Here is a 20,368-nt window from a genome sequence, read left to right as displayed (position 1 = left end):
TCCTAGTGAGGCTAATTCACTTGAAGATTACAGAAGGAACCCTTCAAGCATTCAGGAAAAAATGGAAATCACCTTTCAGAAAAAAATGATCAGATTGGCCTCAGATATCTACACACAGCATTCAATAAGCAATGCCACCATGGTGTTAAGACAGAAAGGCGACAAGTAGATGTCCTTGGACACAACCACCATGGAGCTAGAACTTCATTTTGAGAAGGTGCTTGAATGTTATTAAGAGATTAATCAAAAATAGAAATACCAGTAAAAGGACTGAATCTGAGCCTTGGTTCTATTTAAATATTGAATCAACAATAAGTAGGTAGGCCTCTGGGAAAATTCGGATTTCAGAATAAAATGTGAATATTAGGAAGCAGGATGATATAAAAATAATATACACTGAACACAGGGGAATAAAATTGTGTCCTTATTTCCCAAAGCCACGAGTCAGTAGATGCTGTCTAAATGGAAACAAATGGATTAAAACACTGATTTGAAGGTCTTCATGTTTTTCATAAAGCAGTATATCTTTCTTTTTTTTTTTCAGTATATCTTTCTAATCTTAATCGTTTAAAAATATCTTTCTGTGAGAAAATATTTGAAGATCAGCCACATTTCCAGTTTTATTTGGCTCTTGTTCACCTCTTAAATTTAAGACAGCTATAGAAGGGATACTTTCATTTTGAAACAGCGTCTGTAATATGATAGAATCTTTACAGAAGCATTCATTTCACACCCACCAACCCACCTGTTCATCACCCTAGCCCTGCACATACATGATATGGATAGAAAGGTATTCAGAATAATGCTCAGCTACTTTCAATATTGGCAATTTCTGGATGTGGCTTTTTGGGGGTGATTTTAAAACATTCATCTTTCCACCAAAATTCTTTATATTAACCATGTATCATTCTAATAATGAGAAAAGGTTGTGTTTTTCTTCTGGAAAAAAGAAACCATACCAAGAGAATTAGAATGGATAGCAGGAATATTAATCACTATTATTTCCCCCTATCTCCTCTTCTGTATTTAAAAAGCTTTCTCAGTTTGGCTCAGGTCATGATCTCAGGGTCCTGGGATTAAGCTCTACACCAGGCTCCTTGCTCAGTGAGGAGTCTGCTTCTCCCTCTCCCTCTGCACTCTCCCTGCTTGTGCGCTCACTCTCTCTAATAAATAAATACAATCTTAAAAACCATTAAAAGCTTTCTTAGGGTGCATTGGTAGCTCAGTGGGTACAGAGTCTGACTTGATTTTGGCTCAGGTCATGATCTCAGGTTGTGAGATGGAGCCCAGCATTGGGCTCTGTGCTCAGTGTGGAGTCTGCTTGAGATCTTCTCTCCCTCTGCCCCTCCCCCTCCCCTGCTCTCTCTCTAATAACAACAACAAGAAACAACACTTACTCCCCACAATCACCAAGCAGAGTAAGACAATGAATAGTGTTGCGATGTAACATTGTCATCCCCTTTCTGAGGGGCTTCATTGATCCTGTTGGCCTCTATCTGATTATTTCAGAGAACAGGATCTTCGATATAATGGTGAGGAATGCTGCTGGCAGCATCAATACTTACAGTCATGCCAACATGCAATGTAGAAATTTTAATCATAGGTCACATATCAATTAAGTAAGATGATAGACCATTGTGGGCAACATTCCACAGAAACATCATGTCCTCTTACATTCTTAAGGTACTTCCTTGAGTTGAGAGCAGTTGCACACCCAGTGTCCCTACTGATCTTCAGAATGGTGCTGGGAAGGATGCTGGGCAGGAGGCATCACACCCATTTCATAGATGGGGACACTGAATTCAGTGATGTGCTCAAGGTCACCAGCCAGTCAGAGCTGGAGCTAGATCTAAACCCAGGTCTCTTGAAAGAACTCTTTCAACTACATCACCACTGGCCCGCATATATGATAATGTAGGATACCAGTTGCTCTCCTACACACTTTCTGAATTTGTATAAAGGATACACTCAACATCTGGAAGTTTAGAAGGACCTAAGAGGTCTATCTCTTCCCTCTCTCCTTCCCTCCTTTCCTTCCTTTTTAAATTTTAGTGATGGAGAATGGTTGACTAAAAGGAGTGGTTGACTAAAATCCCATCACGTTGACGTGAGGACAAGCTATAGGCATTTGGGGATAGAAGAGGCATTATTACAGAAATAACTTATCAATCACCACATTCTTGGAAAAACACCCAACAGAATACACACTCCTGAGCCCTTTGTTCCAATCTCCACACTGCTGTCCTTGTCCTGCTGTTCCCATCACACTTCTCCTGTGCCTCCTCTCTCCCAGGGGACTTCTTCTAACCTTGGCTTGGCTCCATTAGAGCATCTGTTTGTTTTTGTTTTGTTTTGTTTTGTTTTTAACACAGAAGCACCTCAATCTGAAGACAGTGCCTAACTTGTGGCCCCCTCCCGAGTGGCTGCGGGACAGGTTCAGGACAGGTCGGGAGCCTCCAAAAGCTAATACGGACCTCAAAGATTCATTGACAAAGTCCTCAGCAGGACTTCTCCAATTTCCCAACCTGAAGGAGAAGTCGTGCCAGCTTCCCCAGGTCAGTGACCACTGACAATCCTTGGGTGCTAGTGGGTCTCTTTGCTCCATCTCTCCTCCTGGTTACCTGGCAATTGCCCTCTGCCTCACCCACTGCCTGCTACCCATTGCCCATTGCGCCATGGCCACCACCCACTGCACACCGCCCACTGCATACCACCCAGTGCACACTGCCTGCTGCACACCACCCACTGCATACTGCCTATGAGCACCATGTTCTCACTAGCCCCGTGTGACTTGAAATCCCATCACAACAGCCTATTCTGTGCTCAGGACCTTGTTCCTCCTCTGCTCAGGAAAGGCAGGGTCTCTCCCATTCTCACAGCCTAAGAGCTCACATTATGTGGGTGACTCTCCATAGGGCAACTCCAGCCAGTGGTTTGCAGTGTTTTAAACTGAATCCTTCTTTCCCCCAACTCTCCCACCCAAAACCTGTGACAAGCCTCTCAGACCTGATCAAAATGGAGGCATAAGTGCAAGAGGGAGGCTGCAGCCCCAAGAACTTGGCCTCTCCTTCGTCCTCTCCACTTTCTGCTGTCTCATGTGTCCTCTAGAACCCCAGGCCTCATGAACCATTAACCTCATTCTAGACCCATCCTCTCCCAACACACATTTTCCAGGCTCCCATGTGGCCTTTACCCCAGAAAACCCTTGAAGATGAGCAGATCAAAACCAGAACTATTTCCAGAAACTGGCTTTATCATTTCTGTAAATGGCATCCTCCTCTACTAGAACCACCATGAGTCACGGCTTCCATAGCTCAGTCCCTGCCCTGACCCCACGCCCATCACCAGACCTCTCTGCTCTGTTCCCTCCTCCTTCCCTGCCACCACTGGCCCTCTTCTTTCCTGATCACCTTCTGGCACCTGTAGTATTGTTTTCTATGGTGTGGCTCCCATCAAAAAGAGGCCAGGGCTTTTTCCTGCCTCCTGAGTTAAGGAGACATTTCTCACGGTGGTGTTCAAAGGCCATTGATTCTGTGGCCAGAGCTTTACTGCGACTTTATTTTCCTTGCTTCCCTGAGGCTACAATGAATCAGCCTGAAACACACCCCCACTCCAGCCCCTACAATCAGCACCACCATTTCCCTGTACTTCTATGTCTGTTTAAAATCCTGTCTTTTCCTTCCACAAATAGTGTGCTGAAATCCTATTCCCCCATCAAAGTTATTATCAGCTTCATGAAGCTTTTACTAATCATTGTCTTTCCTGACCATGACCCTCCCACACGGTCCTCTCTCCTGGACACGACCCTCCCCTATGGTCCTCTTTCCTGACCATGACCCTTCTCCCCTGTCTTCTTTCCTGGACATGACCCTTCCCCCTCCAGGATTCTCTTTCCATGTTATCCTACTGATAATAGTTGACCTTTAAACTGAGTGTTTCTAAATGTTTTCATGTCTTTTTTATGTTAATTCACAAAGCCCTGTGAGGCATATAAGAACAGAACTAAGGCTTAGAGAGGTCCAGAAATGTCACCCTGGTGACAGCATTAACATGTGGCTGTGTGCTGAACCCCTCCAGTTGGGCCCTGAGCCCAGGGCACCTCCACTCTTACACCGAGCTAAATAGCTATCTGTCTCCCTGCACATACAGGGTGGCCTGTGTTTGCCTGTCATCTATACTGGACAGCGAGCTCTTACAGGAAAGGGCCACCTTGCTCCTCCCAGTGTCCCTCAAAGCCCCTGGCACAGGTAAAGATCCTGCAGTGAGAACAGTGATTGTGGCTGCGCCCCCTCTTCCCCAGGCACATTCAAGGTAGCCTGGGTGGGGAGTATTATGAGCTCTGGGAGCATCTGCAGCTCAGTGAGGTTGCTCAGGCAGCAGGTGAACGGGCTATGTGGGGAGCCCGCAGCCACGCTGGGCCCACGTTCACAGCCCTGCACCCACAAACCCGGCCACCTCCTGAGGCACATGGCTGTCCACAGGCAGATCTCGTGGGCACCCAGGATGCTGTAAGACCACTCTAGGAAAAGCTGCCAGGAGAGGAAGACTCCTTGCGTGTCAGAAGGCCTATTCGAGAAAAACCCAAAGTATTTAAGAAGTGCTAAGCCTGCTGATATTTGCTTTCTTTCTTTTTTTTTTTTTTTTAAATGAGATAGTGTCTCTCTCCTGCTCTCAACTAAGGACCATCTGAGTCTAAGACACCCGCGTAGTTGAGTTTTTTTTTTTAAGAGACAGCAAACGTTTGACTCTTACCAACAAATTTCTGAGGCATAGAGCTCTTACGTTTGGCGACGTTACTTGCTATTCTGTCCAGCACGAGGGATCTCTCTGATCCTATCTTGCACAGATCTTCTCCCATCTCACTGTGATTAGCTTCTTCTTTAATGACTAAAGTCAAAGACAGTTAGAGAGGCCAGTTTAGAAACGCTTACATGAAGGAATCGGGTCGCATCCCGCGTTCAATGTGACATTAGTACAGTGCCTACGGGAGCCGGCCCTTCCTGGGGCTCATTTCTAACCTCCCTGGCAGCTGGGCCGGGCGGTTGGACATGGCCCCCAGCTGCCTGCCCATGACACCTGCGTACCACACCTTGTATCCCATGGCTGGAGAAGCAAGCACCACCCCTGTCTCCAGAAGATGGATGTGCCAAAGCCTTCGTGTCCCTGTGATGTGTCCCCTTAATGTCTCAAGGGCTCTGTGATCCGCTACTTCCATGGGTCCTGACATCAGGCTGTCAGAGCCGGAAATGACCTAAGGACCTGACACCATGCGCGGGCACAGTGAAGGGAGATGCAGAAACGCTACAGCACATCCTGGAAACACACAGGGAGAGGCCAGAGCTCCTGATCCCCACACACGCGGCAAACTCGGCAAAATCGACACCCGCAAACTGCAGAACAGCTAGACACTAACGGGCTAAGTGCGCTGGAGGGAGCACTTCCAGCCAATCTGTATTTCTCTACGTTATCATTCTTTCCATGATGGGAGAGACAACTTTGTATCCTGCAGAGTCCATCCATGTTCTGGTTTTTACAGTTGGGTGTCTGGAAAGAGAACCCTCTAATGTCCCTGCAACATCCTCACACATGAGGAGCTGAAAATGTCAATGAATTGCACCCCAACTAGCTAGTCAGTCCTTCCAGCACGATTTCCAAGTGGTCCACCTCAATGCCATTGCCATATGCCTCCTCCTCCTGTCTCAGATACGACCCGCTGACTTATCACAGGACCTAGAGGTTTGGCCACTCCTATCCTTGCTTTTTGTCTATCCTTCAAAGAGCAGCACACTAGCTACATATGAAGATGGCACTAGATGTTATCCTTTTTTGAAAATGCCAATTCTCGCCTCTGTTCTTCCAGCTACCCTTCACAGTGTTCCAGCACGATTCACAGACACATCTTATGTTGGAAGCCCAGCCTTGATTTGGGAAACACAAGCCTGTAGTGTCAGGCCCTCCACTTCCATCTCCGAACTTCGTTTTCCAGCCCCTGTATGGTGTGGCAGCTGTCCTCATTATGCCCCGTGCATTGCCTGCTAAGATGATTTCCAAGTGTTTTAGGTTTTTGCTGCTATCATGATGGATGATCCAGGTACATCGTGCCTGGAAGACCCATACTTTGCAAGTAGTTGTGGCAACGCTCTTTATCATGAAGGCCATGTTGGAAACACGTATTTCAAATTGGTTACTGTCATTGCTATACACAATTTTTAACATTGGAAATGTGTGTTTGCTACTCAATGAGCAAAGATAACAGCCTATACCCTGATTTATATGAAGGGTGCACATTAGCTCCATGCAGCCCAATTCCAGGGGTTGTACCTTTGACCTGTTGAGCTCATATGCTTCCTCACTTGTCCCTCCTTCTCTGCCCAGGGCACCTGCAGCATTTCAGGTGGGGTTACGTCCCCACCAGGCCACAGGGCCTCCTGAGACTGGAGATGCTCAGAGTCATTACAATGAGGGACAATGGAGTCCAAAGCTCCCAGAGCAGTGGCTATCCTGCCTTTGATGCATTTCCCTCTAAAAGCTTAAAACACAATGTGTGTGCCTGATTGATCATCTTCTACACACTCGAGAGAAACTTTTTCTATAAAGGAAATTACGACAGAGGGCTAAAAAGACTTTAGCTAAATGAAGTTAAATTCAGAAAAATTAAACTTTCCCACATCCTAGCTAAGCTAGGCTTTGTTTTTAACCTCATCCCAAAGAATGGCCCCATCCTAAGGGGACTAAAGAGGGGAGAAGCTGGCTGGGTGTCCATCTGAGCATCATGGGGGTGGTCTCAGATGCCATGAGAAGGGAGGATGGGGAATGAGAAGGCACAGGTTGAAGCAGCCCTATCACAGCAGAGCCAAGTGACTGAGGCCACACTCCCGCCCCCACCAGCAGCCCGCTGCCTTCCCTCTGAATCCCAGGTGTCAGCTTGTAGGACTTCCACTGAGGCGCTTTAATGGGTTCCCTCTACACCCTGAGTTCTTTCCCTGCACACACGGAGCCTTCTTTATCTCCTGAGCTCAGGAACATAAGGACACATCATTGAGGTATTCTGAATAATCTGATCACCCAAGGGAAAGATGAGCATTTCGACAGAAAGTTGATTCTGGTGCTGGGGTAATACATATATCACGGCATATAAGCTCACTGACATAGCCAGCCTACAGGGGAGACAGCTGGGTGACTGACACTGCATGTTCACGTGAGTGCGTCATGCGCGTCTACGCTCCCTGCTCTTTCCTTTCTCCGCGGTAGGAATGATCACTCCTACTTGAGAATCCAGGGTCGCGGTCACAAACAGATTTGGAGATACAACTTGGTGCCACCAATGGAAAGCAAATGGTGTTTTGAAAAAGGTTAGCCTCAGTTGATCTATTCATACGTTTCTTATGTCTTCAAAAGTTAGGGAGGCGCCCCTTTTATACCACCGCCATCCCTCTGAGTAAATTCAGTCTGCTGCAAATTCAGCCATCTGTTTACATCCTTCACTTTACATTATTTAAGATTGGAGTCAAATGCTACCTTGCGATGGGTTGCCGCGAGCATCAAGGCTCATAAGAAAAAAAGCAGCCTTTCCTCAAAATCTGTGACAGCTGCAATCCTCTGGACTGTCAGGGTTTTCCAAGGAGCTCACCTGTTCCAGGCAGGTGCCAAAACAGATGAATGAAAACCCAGCCTGAAAGCTTTTACTCGATCAACTCCATGCAAAAATAGTTTTTCAAACAAGATTTCACATCTTATTTTGATTACGCCAGACTTAAAAAAAAATTACCAAAAACCAAGAAATCCCCCTCCAAAGTTTGAGGGGGCTGCTGATATCTTAGATGCTTCCCCAGCTTTCAAGGGGGAGGGGTTCGAGGTCAGGCTCTCTCTGGTGAGATGAGGGCTTCAAAAGTCGGGAAACACGGCATGCTTCGGGTGAAACTGCCATGTTAGTGGCCAAAAAAAAGTCTGTCTGGGTGGTGGTGGCATGCACGCCTGCATTCTGCACCCAGAGCTGTGTGCCCGGGGCTCTTCTTCACCACGTGCTGGGGAGGGAGAGCCAGCGCTTACCTGGGTACATCGTGCCTGGAAGACCCATGCTTTGCAAGTAGTTGTGGCAACGCTCTTTATGTTCCTCTAAAGAGCTTCGCTGTTTATAGCTTCGGCCACAATATCCACATTTGTGAGGTTTACCAACTGCAGAAAACACAATTGAGTTCAAGACCCCAATTAAATATTGGCCTTATGTGTAATGGGAATTCATGCAATACAATTATTATCAAAAAGGAAAAAAAAAAGAAAAAAAAACCAAAACCTTCTACTCTTAAGAGCTTAAAGAGCTTAAAGCCTTACAGACTCAGTCAAAATTGCTAAATTTAAAAATGTTAATGCCCAGGGTTTTCTTTGACTATACCAAGAACTCCTGTGAGTCTTGTTCCATCTGAATTTGCCCATAGTCTCAACTACCAAATTCTCTTGGCCTCATCATTTCTTTAACTGGAGGAAATGGGCCACTACAGTGTGATGAGGTGGGCGCCTAACAACTGGGTAGAGATGGGAAGAAGGTCCCTGGGTTGACTGGATGAGACACAGATTCACCTCTAAAGTCAGACTCTGGCCCACATCTACACTGTGGGACAGATCTAAATGCAGCTGAAGTGGATTAAATTCCAGGATACTGAACTGGATAATTTGAAGTTTCTAAGAAACAACAGTGGATAAATATACCTCAATGAAATGAGCATTTATTTCCAAAATGTATTTCCTTATTCTAGCTTAGAAAAAGCTCTGTGTTCTCCCTGAAACCCATGGTTCCTCCATCGGCTCTGCCCAACAGAACTTACTATGAAGATGGAAGAGTTCTCCATCTGTGCTGCCCATTGCGACAGCCATCGTGTTGTTCAATGGTGGCTACCGGCCCTATGTGTCACCGGACACTCAAAGAGTCACTGCGGACTGAAATTTTGATTTTGTTTAAGTTCAACTGATTAAACTTACAATTCAAATACCACATATGGCTGGTGGCAACCGTATGAAGCAGTGCAGTTCTAATGTGATGAGTTTAGTTCATCTTGAACTTTATTGATCAGTATTTTAGGGAAAGAAGACCAGCACAAATAAATCCATATCATGCCTAAGCTCAAAGACTTTAATACACAGCAATTTAAGAGATGAAATAAGTATCTTTATTTATAGGAGGAATATAAATTTCCATCCTAAGACCAGAATCTTCTCTTACTTCCTTCTTATGTTAGATTTCAGAGATTTGAACGTATTGTATAAAAATCAATACCATCCAAATAGGAATGCTTGGTAAAAGGGTTTGACCAAAGCTTGTACTGGCTCAATCTCTTTCTTAGGTGACCAGAAGCAATGGTTTAAAAAGACTAAGGCAAAAAGCAAAATTTGACTTCTGGGATATTTAACCGAGGAGGAAAGGGATGGATCTTTATCCATAGAAAGCGCTGTATCACTCACATCAGGGAAGTGAACATTGAAACACATAATATTGCCTAAAATTGTACATTTTATTGAGTAATACCTTCAGAAATTAATAGAAATTAATAGAATATAGATGTCCCTTCCTAGAAAAGCTATAACTTCAGCAAATTCATGTATATATGGGCAGAGAGTCTGAATAGGCTTCTAACTCTGGAACGTAAGAAATATGTTTACAGTAAGAAACCGAATTAAAGTATACCCTGAAGCATGGCCCAATATTCTGAAGGAAAGAAAGTCTCTAGCTTGGCTCACAAGTCCCAAAGCAAGCAGTGAGGAGGGAAGGGAGATGCCGTCCCTACGCTGCCAGGCCCCCCGAGCCCTCCTGTTGTCAGTGTGGGGCACATTCTATGCTTACGTCACCACTAACGTGTTGGTCTTTGGAACCTCGGGCCACCACCAGTTGCCAGGGGAAGCTACGAGGTTGATGATGATTTTAGTGGAATCGGGGAGTGGCCCCCTTTGGTTATTTTCTTTTTTTTTTTTCTTCCCCCTTTGGGTATTTTCGAAGAGTCGTGTGTCAGCGGCACTCTCAGCTGCCAGGATCTGCGGCAGCCCTGGGTCAATGGAATGGTGTTATCTACTTGCTCATCGGGGGATCTGAAACAGAAACAAGCTGCCCAGAGTCTACCCCTCAAGTCACTGGCCAAGCCTGGAGCAGGATACCGTCACGCCTTGAAGGAAATAGGCAGGCAGGGAGCTGGAATGACCAAAAATACTGCATTAGCTGCTCCAAGCTTCACTGTAGGTATGAGGGCAAAGAGAGAGGCGTGGCATCCCTTTGAGTTTTAAGGACTGGCACGCAGGAGAGATTTCTGTTGCAAATTGGAGTAACTGGGGATGATGGTGATGTGCTTGGTGCCACCTAGGCCTGAGTCTTTATGTTTTCCACCTACATGGAGTGGGGCTTCCTGCCCACCCCGAGGCAGTGCTGTTGGCAACTATGCTCATGTCCCCCTGACCTGCATGAAGGTTATATGAGAAGTTCCTTTGTCCTGGATCAGGCTCTGCAAACCACCCGTGCAATGGTCACCTGCGAAGCTCAGCATCTAGTTCCCCGTACACCTTCACTTCTAGGGGCGACACACTTGCTCCTCATTATTGACACACGTAAACACTGAAAAAGGCTCATTGTCAACTTCCCACTTTGGGGGGGCCATCTGTTCAACCTGTCCCCTCCGGCAAAGCCCTCCCCAGCCTTCAGCATGTGCCACGTCCCAGGTTGGGGGGGGAGGTTGGGAGGCACCGGCCCCACTGTCACCCCGCCGCTGACTTGCAGGAGCAGGTCCACAGCTTGGGACAGCTCCTTTCTTGGGAGATGTTAAGCAGCTCACCCACATCATCACAGTGCTCTAATTAAAGAGCACTTTGGGAACCTCCTCTGTGTTGACGACTGGGAAGGGGATGAGCATGGAGAGGAGATGGCTTGGCTGCACCCGGGAAGGCTGCAAGCACCCTCCCAGCTCTTGGCGAGCTCTTACAGGTACCGCTCCAGGAGAAAGACTACGCTTGCCACAACTCCGGCTAAGGTGCGTACCCCACCCCCTTCTAGGGTCCTGTACGGAATTACGCCTGTGGGTGGAACCTCTCTGAAGGTAAACCTTCGACACTCACCTTTCCGTGTGGACTCAAGCCTCTCCATCTACGGGGAGTCCCTCCTGAGGCCTCCTTGGAGGCTGACGGTCCCCTCCCTGCACACCCACGTCCCCTCAGACTCTTGTGTCACCACACCGGTGACACGTTGGTGCTCTACTTCCTTCCGGGCCCCTGGGCGCTCGGTACCTGCTCCGTGACCGAGGGACAGGCCACCAGTCCCTGGCCATGAACTACACTAACCATATCGGGGAGGTGACAGCCCGATTCCAGGCACGTATTCCCCAGGGATGCGGCGCCCCGCTTCCTTCCGGGGGGAAGAGTGTGGTTTTGGGGATGTCGGGAGGGAGCTGGTCGGAGCCTCCTCCTCCCCAACAGGGCCCTGCTCCGGAGAAGTTACTGACCACCCCACGGTCTGGATGACGAGCTCTGGGAGGGCCGGGGTGAGGTATCCCCGCTGGGCGGAGCGGCCGCGCTTTGCTCCTCTGGCCTGGAAGACCGTGGGGCCCCTTGATAGAATTGCAAAGAAGATTCCTCAGGAGGCAGGCGGTGGGACCTGATCAAAGATGGGCGGATGCTTCGCACGCTGGGGTGCCTGGGGACGGGTCAGGCGCTGGGGTTGCCGTGCTCAGAGACTCTGGGCTGTTTGGGATGCGTCTGCTACAATGCAGCCCCTCGGCTGAGGCCTCACCGGCCAGTGGTACAGGTCAGGCTCAGGCCCAGATGGGGAGCTGAGCCTCTGGGGGATGGGCGGGTGTCCCCAGTCGGGACAGACGTCCGAGGCCCCGCTCACCGGACCTCTCAGCCTTGGGATGGCGACCACCCCGGGTTCCTTGGCGTAAAGCAGGAATGCATGGGGCTCAACCACCAACCTCAAGAAGGGGACCAGAGGACTGTCTGGGGGTGGGTAGCTGGCCAAACCCCGTGCACGAGCCCTGCTCCCCTGATGCCCCGGGCATAGGAGGCCTCCTTGGAAACAGCCTCCATAAAGTGGGACGTGTGCATGGGCATGTTGTCCTTCTGGGTCCTGGGCTCCACGGGGGTCACAGCTCGGTCCCGGGGGGCACTGCTCCCGCGCTCCTGGGGCTGGGCCCCCATGGTGGTGGTGGTGGTGGTGGTGGCAGTGGGGGGGTGCTCCCACGCATGTGCACACCCACAAGACCCGGGGGCTGGGGGCAGCCTGGCACCTGCGCCCGAGGACCTACCGGAGTGCGTCCTCAGGTGGCCGGTGAGGGCGTCCCGCCGGCGGCACGCGTAGTTGCAGAGGTGGCACTTGAAGGGCTTCTCCCCGGAGTGCAGCTTGATGTGCCGGAGCAGGTTGCCCTTCTGCGTGAAGGAGGCGCCGCACTGGTTGCACTGGAAGGGCCGCTCCCCTGGGAGGAGGACAGGGCAGCGGTGAGGCCGGGCCTGGGCGCGGGGGCCTGGGTGCCCACGGGGCCCGCAGGCTCCCACCGGCTGCAGGTTTGATGGAACACGGCGCTTTCAGACTCAACCTGCCAGCTCCGTAACGCTTCGCTGCTTGGGTCAATTTGATCTGAAAATCTAATTTTTTCCCCCTAAATCAGAATGGCACATCACAATGCAAATTCAAACTCATTTAAATAAAGTGACTGCAACATTTTGTGATGAAGAGCCAGTCTTCCTGATCAGCAGTTTTGGAATAAACCAATATCCAATTTTGCGTGTTGTGGCATTTGGTGGGGTTTTTAATGTGGCTTTTTTCAAAGGGTCTTTAAAATATGCCACTGAAGCAGCAAAATAAAAAGGAAACTCATTAAAAATGCATTTCAGGATCACAAGTTCATTTCAGCGTTACATTCTTATATTTAAATGAAAGGCACTTCATTATAACAGTTATAATAACTTCTTTTCATTTACATTTTTCCTGTATTTTGCCTTTCAATTTCTTCTCCATTACCTGTCTGTCCCTACGCAGGCAAATCAGGAAGGAGACAGAGAGAGTGTGAGGCTCAGAGAGAGAGAGGGAGGAAGACTGAATAAAATGAGAAGTTAAGGAACTGTGAAGGATGCTCCACATGGTCCACGGAGAGGCCCGGGTCCCCGGGGGCAGGGCGTCCGAGCCTCCGCGCACCCAGGCCTCTGCTTCCTCGTCTCCTCTCAATCCCGGAGCCACTGAGCTGCCGATGGCTGACACCCCCAGAGCAGCTGTGTGTTCAGTGCAAATAGCCTACGGGATGCGACCCAGTGGTTATTAGGGATTCTTTGAGGGGCGTCGGGGGTGGAGCGGCGGCTGGGACAGCGAGGAACCCAGGCTGCGCGTGGCAGCGCCGTCCCCACGGGCTCGGATCCCACAAAGGGATGGACACGCAGGCATCTGCGGGAAAGGGACGCGCCACTGAGCACGCTGGGTCTCGGGCTCCCCGTCAGCCACCGTCTCACTTGGGCCTCGTGTGGGAAGAGCATGACGCTTGCCAGCTTTAAGCACACACTCAAGCTCTTTGGAAAACAACAGGTGCTCGCTTTCTTTCTTTCTTTTTCTTTTTCTCTTTCTCTCTCTCTTTTTTTTTTTTAGAAGAGCTCTATGTGCCCACGGTATCTGCTGTTGAGACACCATGAAAACACACACACACATACACATACACACATACTTCCTGGTAATGGGTTTTTCTTAGGAAGAAAGAATGTGTGAAAATGTATATTTAACGATTTTCCCGATTGCTTCATGTGGTTTTGGTGGATGAGGTGGCACTTGCCAGACGCAAGCAGTAGAAGCGCGTCGGGTGCCGTTAAAACCAACACTGGCTTAAATGGAAAAGTTTACACCGGCCCCTGGGTGTCGTGGTTGTCCTCGCTCCTATTGTTCAGTGGGCCCAACAGGTGTGCGGCCCTAAAATCTGAAACTACTTTAAAATGAAATTTAATTAGAGGCCCGCGGGAGGGATCCCGGCACCTCGGTGTCTTGACGAATCTGCATTCTGGGTTGGACTTGGCTGCGCAAGGAGTTGGCTCCGTGGGAAGGTGACAGCAAAGCTAATGAGCTGGAACTGAATCCCTGGGTCGCAGGTCAGTACTGGATCAGGAGAGTCAAAGAGCTCGCGGCCGGGCGGCCCCCAGGAACCTCCAGCAGAGACAGATCATCATCTGTTAGAAACACTTCTAGGCCTCTGTCACACTCGTGCGTGGATGTGCATATTTTAGCTCCAAGTAGATGCAAGGGAAAGAGAAGTAACTGGTCCCCGGGCGCAGGGATCCCGACAGAGAGGACCTGCGGCTGGATGTTGCGGGGCAGGCAGCCGGGAGAGCTGATGCCCCACAAAATGCACCTAGTGAGGGACACGGATGACCCAAAGCCAGCTCAGTTGGCTGGGTGAGGTCTGCCCTCCTATGCTGACGAGGTGCTGCAGATCTGCAGGCTGGGGCAGGGGGACAGGTCGGACCGCGCCGTGGAGGCCGGGTTGTCCCTGAGCTGCAGCGGACCCGGGGGAAGGAGTGGGAAGGCCGTGCGCCCCTCCAGCAGGACAGGGCGGGAAGGAAGGAAAGGCAGCCGTTGCTTGCACAGTGAAATCTGTCTCTAGTTTGAGTCAAGTGTCCTCGTGCCCCTGGCTGTGCCTGGCGTCTCACTCCTGCCGGCAAGCTTTGCTGGCATCCATCGCTGACTGCCTGCGCCGGCAGAAGGTGTGACACGAGGACGCGGAGGCTGCCAAGGCCAGTGAGCCCCGAAGGGACAACCCGGGGCTCAGCTCTAGGCGGCTTCCCTCGCCGGGCTAGATCCCGGGCTAAGGGATGCCGGGCGATCCGTGGCTGCGCTTCTTATACCCGGCGGGACGCAGACGTTATCATCACTGACTCAAAATTGAGGTTTTACTCTCGGGGACCGTATGGATGTGCCCCTTGAGGGCCTCTCTGCAGGCACGTCGAAGCCCCTCTAACTCCAGTGGGAAGAAAACGAACAGGGCTTCACGATGCCTCCATCAGAAAATTTAGGAGTGTCTATCAGAAGGTAGGTCACAAAATGCATCCCTGAGCTGGGGATGAGCGCGGGCCCGCTGCAGCCAGACCCGGAACAGACTGTCCTTGGACGCTGGTCCTGGACCCTGTGCCTTCCTGCCCTACAGAGGAGCCCGCACACAGTTACCACCATTCAGACACTGTTGTTGTCGACCGTTCAAAGTCCCATCCTCCAGGTCGACACCGTGGCACATTTGCAGGCGGGGTTCCCCCGGCCCGGCCTGCCTCCTACCCCGTCGCCTGTGAGGCTCACACCAGCCCCGAAGTGGTGGCTGGCGGGGAAGGCAGTGCTATCACACTTGAGTTTAAAAAAAAAAAAAAAAAAGAAGAAGAAGAAGGAAAGAAAGAAAGAAACTGAGCAGCAGAGCTGGGGATGGAAGTTCAGCGAGCAGTGCCCACAGCCCCTGCCCAGGTGGGGAGACTGGCCCTGGGAGCTGGAGGGTGTCCCGAGGGAACCCCGGGGGGCCTCTGGTTTGAGGAGCACCGCTCTCAAAACACTGGAAACTTGGTAAGGTCGGGGTGGGAGTGACAGTCAGCAGAGCGTGGCTTTTCTAGCATATTCCACTTACATCCCAAGGAAATAGGACCCGTCCTGGCATCGTCTACTCGCGGAGACCTCGCTTGGCCGATGTGCTCCTGGATCCCCCTGCAACCCTCCCCAGTCGTGCAAAGGGGAGCACAGCCTGAAGACCATCCACCCGTTTGCAGGGCTTTGCTTTTTTTTTTTTTTTTTTTTTAATAAAAGCCAGGCCGGGAACCATAAACCTGACGGTCTGCGTGTCCCTATTCCCGGAATGTACTTGTCCTGTGAGTGAAGGAATCAGTATGATGCTGTGTGCCTGGCTCTTGGCCGCTGGTTGTGGGGAGAAGTGGGCCGCAAACAGCCGGTGCTGCTCTGCATATCTGTCCTTGGCAGGTTTATTCATTAAATGCAATTATTCTTTTTATCGGGGCAGGCAGTCATTATATTTTGGCAATTTACCATGCCAGAATTTGATTCATTTATCAAATATTTATTTAAGCGAATTTTCACAGTATAGGCAGGCTTTACATGAATTAGCAGGAAAGTAATTCGCTTGTGAGCTCTAGTGCTCCGTCAGGGATGTATTAACGCGGGGCCCAGCGGATTCTGTTAAGCATCTATCAGCAGGTAACTTACCTTCGCTTTAATTTCCGAGTCATTACCAAAGGGGAGAGCCCGACTACCCTCCTACCCTCACGCCAGCTTTACTTAGGGCTTGAGGTGAGGGCTCTAGTGCACGGGATAATCTGAGGATGAAGGGGGCCCAATAGGAAAAGCAAAGTCTGCTTAATTGGAGAAGTTACATCTTTGTCGAAGACGCGCATTGACTTAAACAGACCTGGGGCCTCTCCAGGCGCGTCGCTCGCACACGGCAGGCATCACGTTGGAGGCCGCCCTGATTCAGATGCGGGGGGGCGGGGGGAGAAAAAAAATCACAGCTCCAGGGAGAGAGACCTGTGTGTGCTGACAAGCCAGTGGTTTTCCTCAATGATTTTTCTGAATTCCTGCTAAATTTCTGACGGTCGTGGATTTGTTTGGCCCGGGGGGCGGAGGGGAGGGTGGGAATCACTCAAGGCTGCGATTTCCAGGTCTCCTTCCTGTTCCCCTAAGTCATCTTATGACCCTGCTATGCCTCCAGAGCCAATAAGCATGTCACCTGTCTCGTTTTGTTTCTCCTCTGCCCCCTGTGGAGGGCGGCGGCAGGTGCTGGCTCCAGGACGGCCCCCCAGTCCCCCAGCGCCAGCCCCTGGCGGCCAAGCCTTGGGTTTCTGCCTTTCGTGTTTCACCCTGCAGTGACCACTAGGGGAGGTGACTCTGTCGTGCAGAGTCAAGTTCCTCTGCCGTTGAGGACGCTCCTGCATACGGTTAAGGACGCTATGTGGCCCTCTGATACCTCGAAGGCCGTCTGGGGCCATCCGAGAGGACTCCCCGGTCTTGGCGGGAGAGCGGGGGCTGGTGGCTGGCTGCGCCCGGGCACCTGGGGGGCGACCCCGGGGTGAGGGCACCTGGTGAGCCTGGGCACGGTCGGGGCCTCATGCTGTCCTCCTTCCTTCCTGTCTGGACACGGAATACCGCCTTCTCTGATGCTTCCAGAGCCTCCGACAGACAGACAGAGGCCCTGCTGGGAAATTCCGTCCCCGTCTGCGACGGAAACCGGCGGCAGCCGCAGTCGCTCCAAGGCTGGCCTGGGGACAACTGCCCCCAGCTCCGCGGAACGCTGCGCCCGCCGCCTTCCGGTGCCCGCTCACGCTGCTGAAACCCCAGCTCTGTGACCCCAGTTTTCCGAAAGGCACATTTCACTCATGGATTCCCGGGGGACCCCCCGGAGGAGGCGCCTTCCACGGCTCGCTCTCTGTTAGGTCTGTGTGGTCGTGGGGCAGCGGGGAGCCGCGTGGCACGGGCCCTCGGCGGGCCCCGGGGAGGCTCTTAGCGCCCCCGGCCTCCCGCTCTAGGGCGTCGGCTCGGCGCGGGTTGAGAAGGTCCCCCCCCGGCCGCTGGTCCAGGAGAACAGACCGGGAGCCGGCGCCGAGAGACAGAGCGCGTCCTCCGGCTACACCCGCGGACCCCTCCAGGCCACCAAGGGAGGAACTGCACCAGGCCTTACCAGTGTGGCTTCTCTTGTGGACCATGAGCACATTGGGGCCGATGCAAATTATCCCACAGACATCACACTTTAGTTTGCCGTTAGGAAGTCGAATGCCTCCAGCTCCCGACAAAGCTCTGCCGCCTTGGCCACCGTGGGAGCCATTCATTTTCTCTCCCGCAGCATCAAGCACTCGTAAATCCTCCGCACATTCTTCCCCATTCAGCTCACAGGCACGCGCATTCTCTTCATCACTCTGAGCCTCTACTTTAACATTACTGGCTGAAAGACACAATACAGGTGCCACTCAGTGTCATCGCAAAAAAAACAACAAAACAGAACAAAACAGCCCAGCAGCAAAAAGACAGCGCGTCAAAGCAGAGGAGGTTCCCGGGGACCGCAGCCCGGGCTGGGGCGGGGATCCCGCGGGCTCCGGGGGCAGGTGCCAGGGAGCCGGGCGGGCCCGCAGGTAAGTGCTGACTTCACAAGCTGCCTCCCGCCGCGGGCAACACCCCAAGTGGTCGTCAAGCCTGAGAAACGTCCCCCTCCCGGAGGTGGCTGTTGCCCGCGGCCCGGGTTAACGCACTCTGGGGCAAAGCTCTGCGGGCACCAGCTCCCAATTCCGGCCACCGATGCCCCAAGGACTTCCGCAGGACTTCCGTGTGCTGTCTGGCTCACAGTCACGCTCCCGTTTTTAGCCCCCGGGGCCACACGCCCTGTGCCCCGGGGCAGAGCTGCAACATCTTACGTGGCTTTGTGGAAGGGCGTGTGGAGGTAACCGACCTGGCCAGCTCGTTGGAGTGGGGGCAGCCCCAGCCGGGGGGGCCGAGGGCTGGTACTCAGGAGCACTCGGGTCCCCGGCTCAGTCTGCGTTCCTGTCCCTTTAAGTCACATCGAGGGCAGTTATCTCTGCCATTCACATATTTTTGTAGGTAAAGCAAATCAGAGACACTGCGTGTGCATCCTTCAGAAGCACAGCCCGGGGGTGCACCGATGGGTCCCACACTATCATACGGAGGAGAGACTGCAGCGACCCCGAAAGCCATCGCCCCCATCACGGTCTCCATAGATTAAGGGGGCGGGCAGGTAAATTTTGCCAAGTGCAAGAAACAGTGACATGCTCGGCAATGGTGACTGCGGAATCTCACATCGACATTTTGAACCAGTGGGTCCCCAGGCTTGGTCCTCGAACCTGCAGCATCAGCATCAACTGAGAACTTGCAGGAGGGCCAATTCTCCGGTGTGCCCCCGACAGGCTGGACTAGAGGCCACGGGGGGCGCCCAGCACTCTGTGTTTTCACGAGCCCTCCGGGGGATTCGGATGCACAGTCACGTCTGAGACCACGGTTTTAAACAATCTGCCCCGTTAGTGACACTCCAGGTTCATTCTGTCCAGCCCTTTGATCATGGGTGGACAGCCCAGAATCTGCAGTGGGTGCTCGTGGCCGGGGGGGTCGGCTGCACTCCTTCCATGCGCTGAGATCTCAGGGGGCAGGTCACCCACTTCCCCTGTGCCTCGGTTTTCACGTCCGTTAAGGGGGCACTGGCCCGCCAGGGGTGCGGTGAGGACTCGGTGATAAACCCAGGAGCACGGGGACTGGACGGGGCAGGTGGGAGCACATTCCCTACAGAGCCGTCCATGGAGCCCCCCCACCCAAGTGATGTCTGCGACATGGACCCTGTGCCAGGCACACCGCACTTGACTCGCTTTCAGGTGGAAGCACATTCCCTAGGGTCTCATTATCGCTGGGCTCGGTGCTAGAATGGTCTGGAAGCATGAAAGTCAAGTTTCCACGACTCCTGAACTCCTTCACCTGGGATCATGTCTAATCATCCAGCTGCTCCCCCGACCCCCGCCTGAGATTGGGGCATTCTAGGCCTGACCACTGGTGTGGCGGGTGTATCAGCCCGTGTGCTGTGACCAAGCTCTAAGCCTGTGCTCCTGTGGCTGGAGAAGTGCGGGGACATAGAGGGAACTGACCCTCGCTTTCTCAAAAGTACACGTGCCAGAACCAGGGCTCCCGGTGCCAAGGAAGACGGATATTGCTGTGACCCGGTGGCCTGCTCTGCAGCATGTGGTGCTGGCGACTGGGTGGGCCCTTCCCGGTGAGAGGGCAGGGAGGGCGGGAAAGCATCGGGGTGACCCTCTGGGTGACGCGTGGCCACCTGCCGTGGGGGTGAAGCTTCGTCAGGAAGGAAGGAGGCGAGGGCGGCCTGGTGAGAAGCACAGCATGGGTGTCATCTTAAGTACCACGGGCGCCCTCCACCCAGACGTGCCACCAGCCATAATGTGACTTTCTCAGTGCTCTTATGCCATGTGGCAATTTCTTCGAGAATTGCAACAGAACCAAAGTACACACAGGAGGCTCCAGTGGCGCGAGAGCTGAGTAGGAGCGACCCTGAGACCCCGTGGACCCCAGGCACCGCCTGAGGGGAGGGGCCCGGCTCATAGACAGGAGCTCGGGACGCTGCTCACACAGTGGGTCTCTGGGGGAAGGAGCACAGAGAGCACCGCCGACCGCGGGGAGCCACACATGTCCCTGGGAGCAGACGCCGCCCACGTTTCCGGGTAGGAGTTGGGTGGCACATGCACGGTGTTCCGGGGCTGGAAGCTTGCTAGCACTCTGGGGACAGATGCCAGGCCACGTTAGCACAGGAATGGTCTGTAGGGACCAAGGGAGAAAGGACAACAGGGAGTGGCCAGGGGCACCGGGGACGTCACG

At 52.2% G+C, this 20,368-nt stretch overlaps 1 protein-coding gene across 13 annotated transcripts in view; it reads right to left on the bottom strand.

Annotated features, from left to right (window-relative positions):
* The window catches only part of IKZF1 (IKAROS family zinc finger 1), a 91,713-nt gene that overhangs the window by 8,345 nt on the left and 63,000 nt on the right, over positions 1-20,368 (bottom strand). For 3 of the 13 annotated variants that reach the window (XM_038562582.1, XM_038562583.1, XM_038562581.1), the window contains exons 4-7: positions 17,667-17,927; positions 12,276-12,443; positions 8,050-8,175; positions 4,753-4,887 (exon numbers count right to left, since the gene is read on the bottom strand). In XM_038562582.1, coding sequence (XP_038418510.1) covers positions 4,753-4,887; positions 8,050-8,175; positions 12,276-12,443; positions 17,667-17,927 — 690 coding nt within the window. The remainder of the gene's footprint in view (positions 1-4,752; positions 4,888-8,049; positions 8,176-12,275; positions 12,444-17,666; positions 17,928-20,368) is intronic. The other 10 variants (XM_038562584.1, XM_038562587.1, XM_038562590.1 and 7 more) reach the window with 10 other exon arrangements.

This window comes from Canis lupus, chromosome 18 (genome assembly GCF_011100685.1).
Source record: "Canis lupus familiaris isolate Mischka breed German Shepherd chromosome 18, alternate assembly UU_Cfam_GSD_1.0, whole genome shotgun sequence".
NCBI lineage: Eukaryota > Metazoa > Chordata > Mammalia > Carnivora > Canidae > Canis > Canis lupus.
Note: the sequence above shows the minus strand (reverse complement) of the source record. Positions and strands in the feature narration are given on the sequence as shown.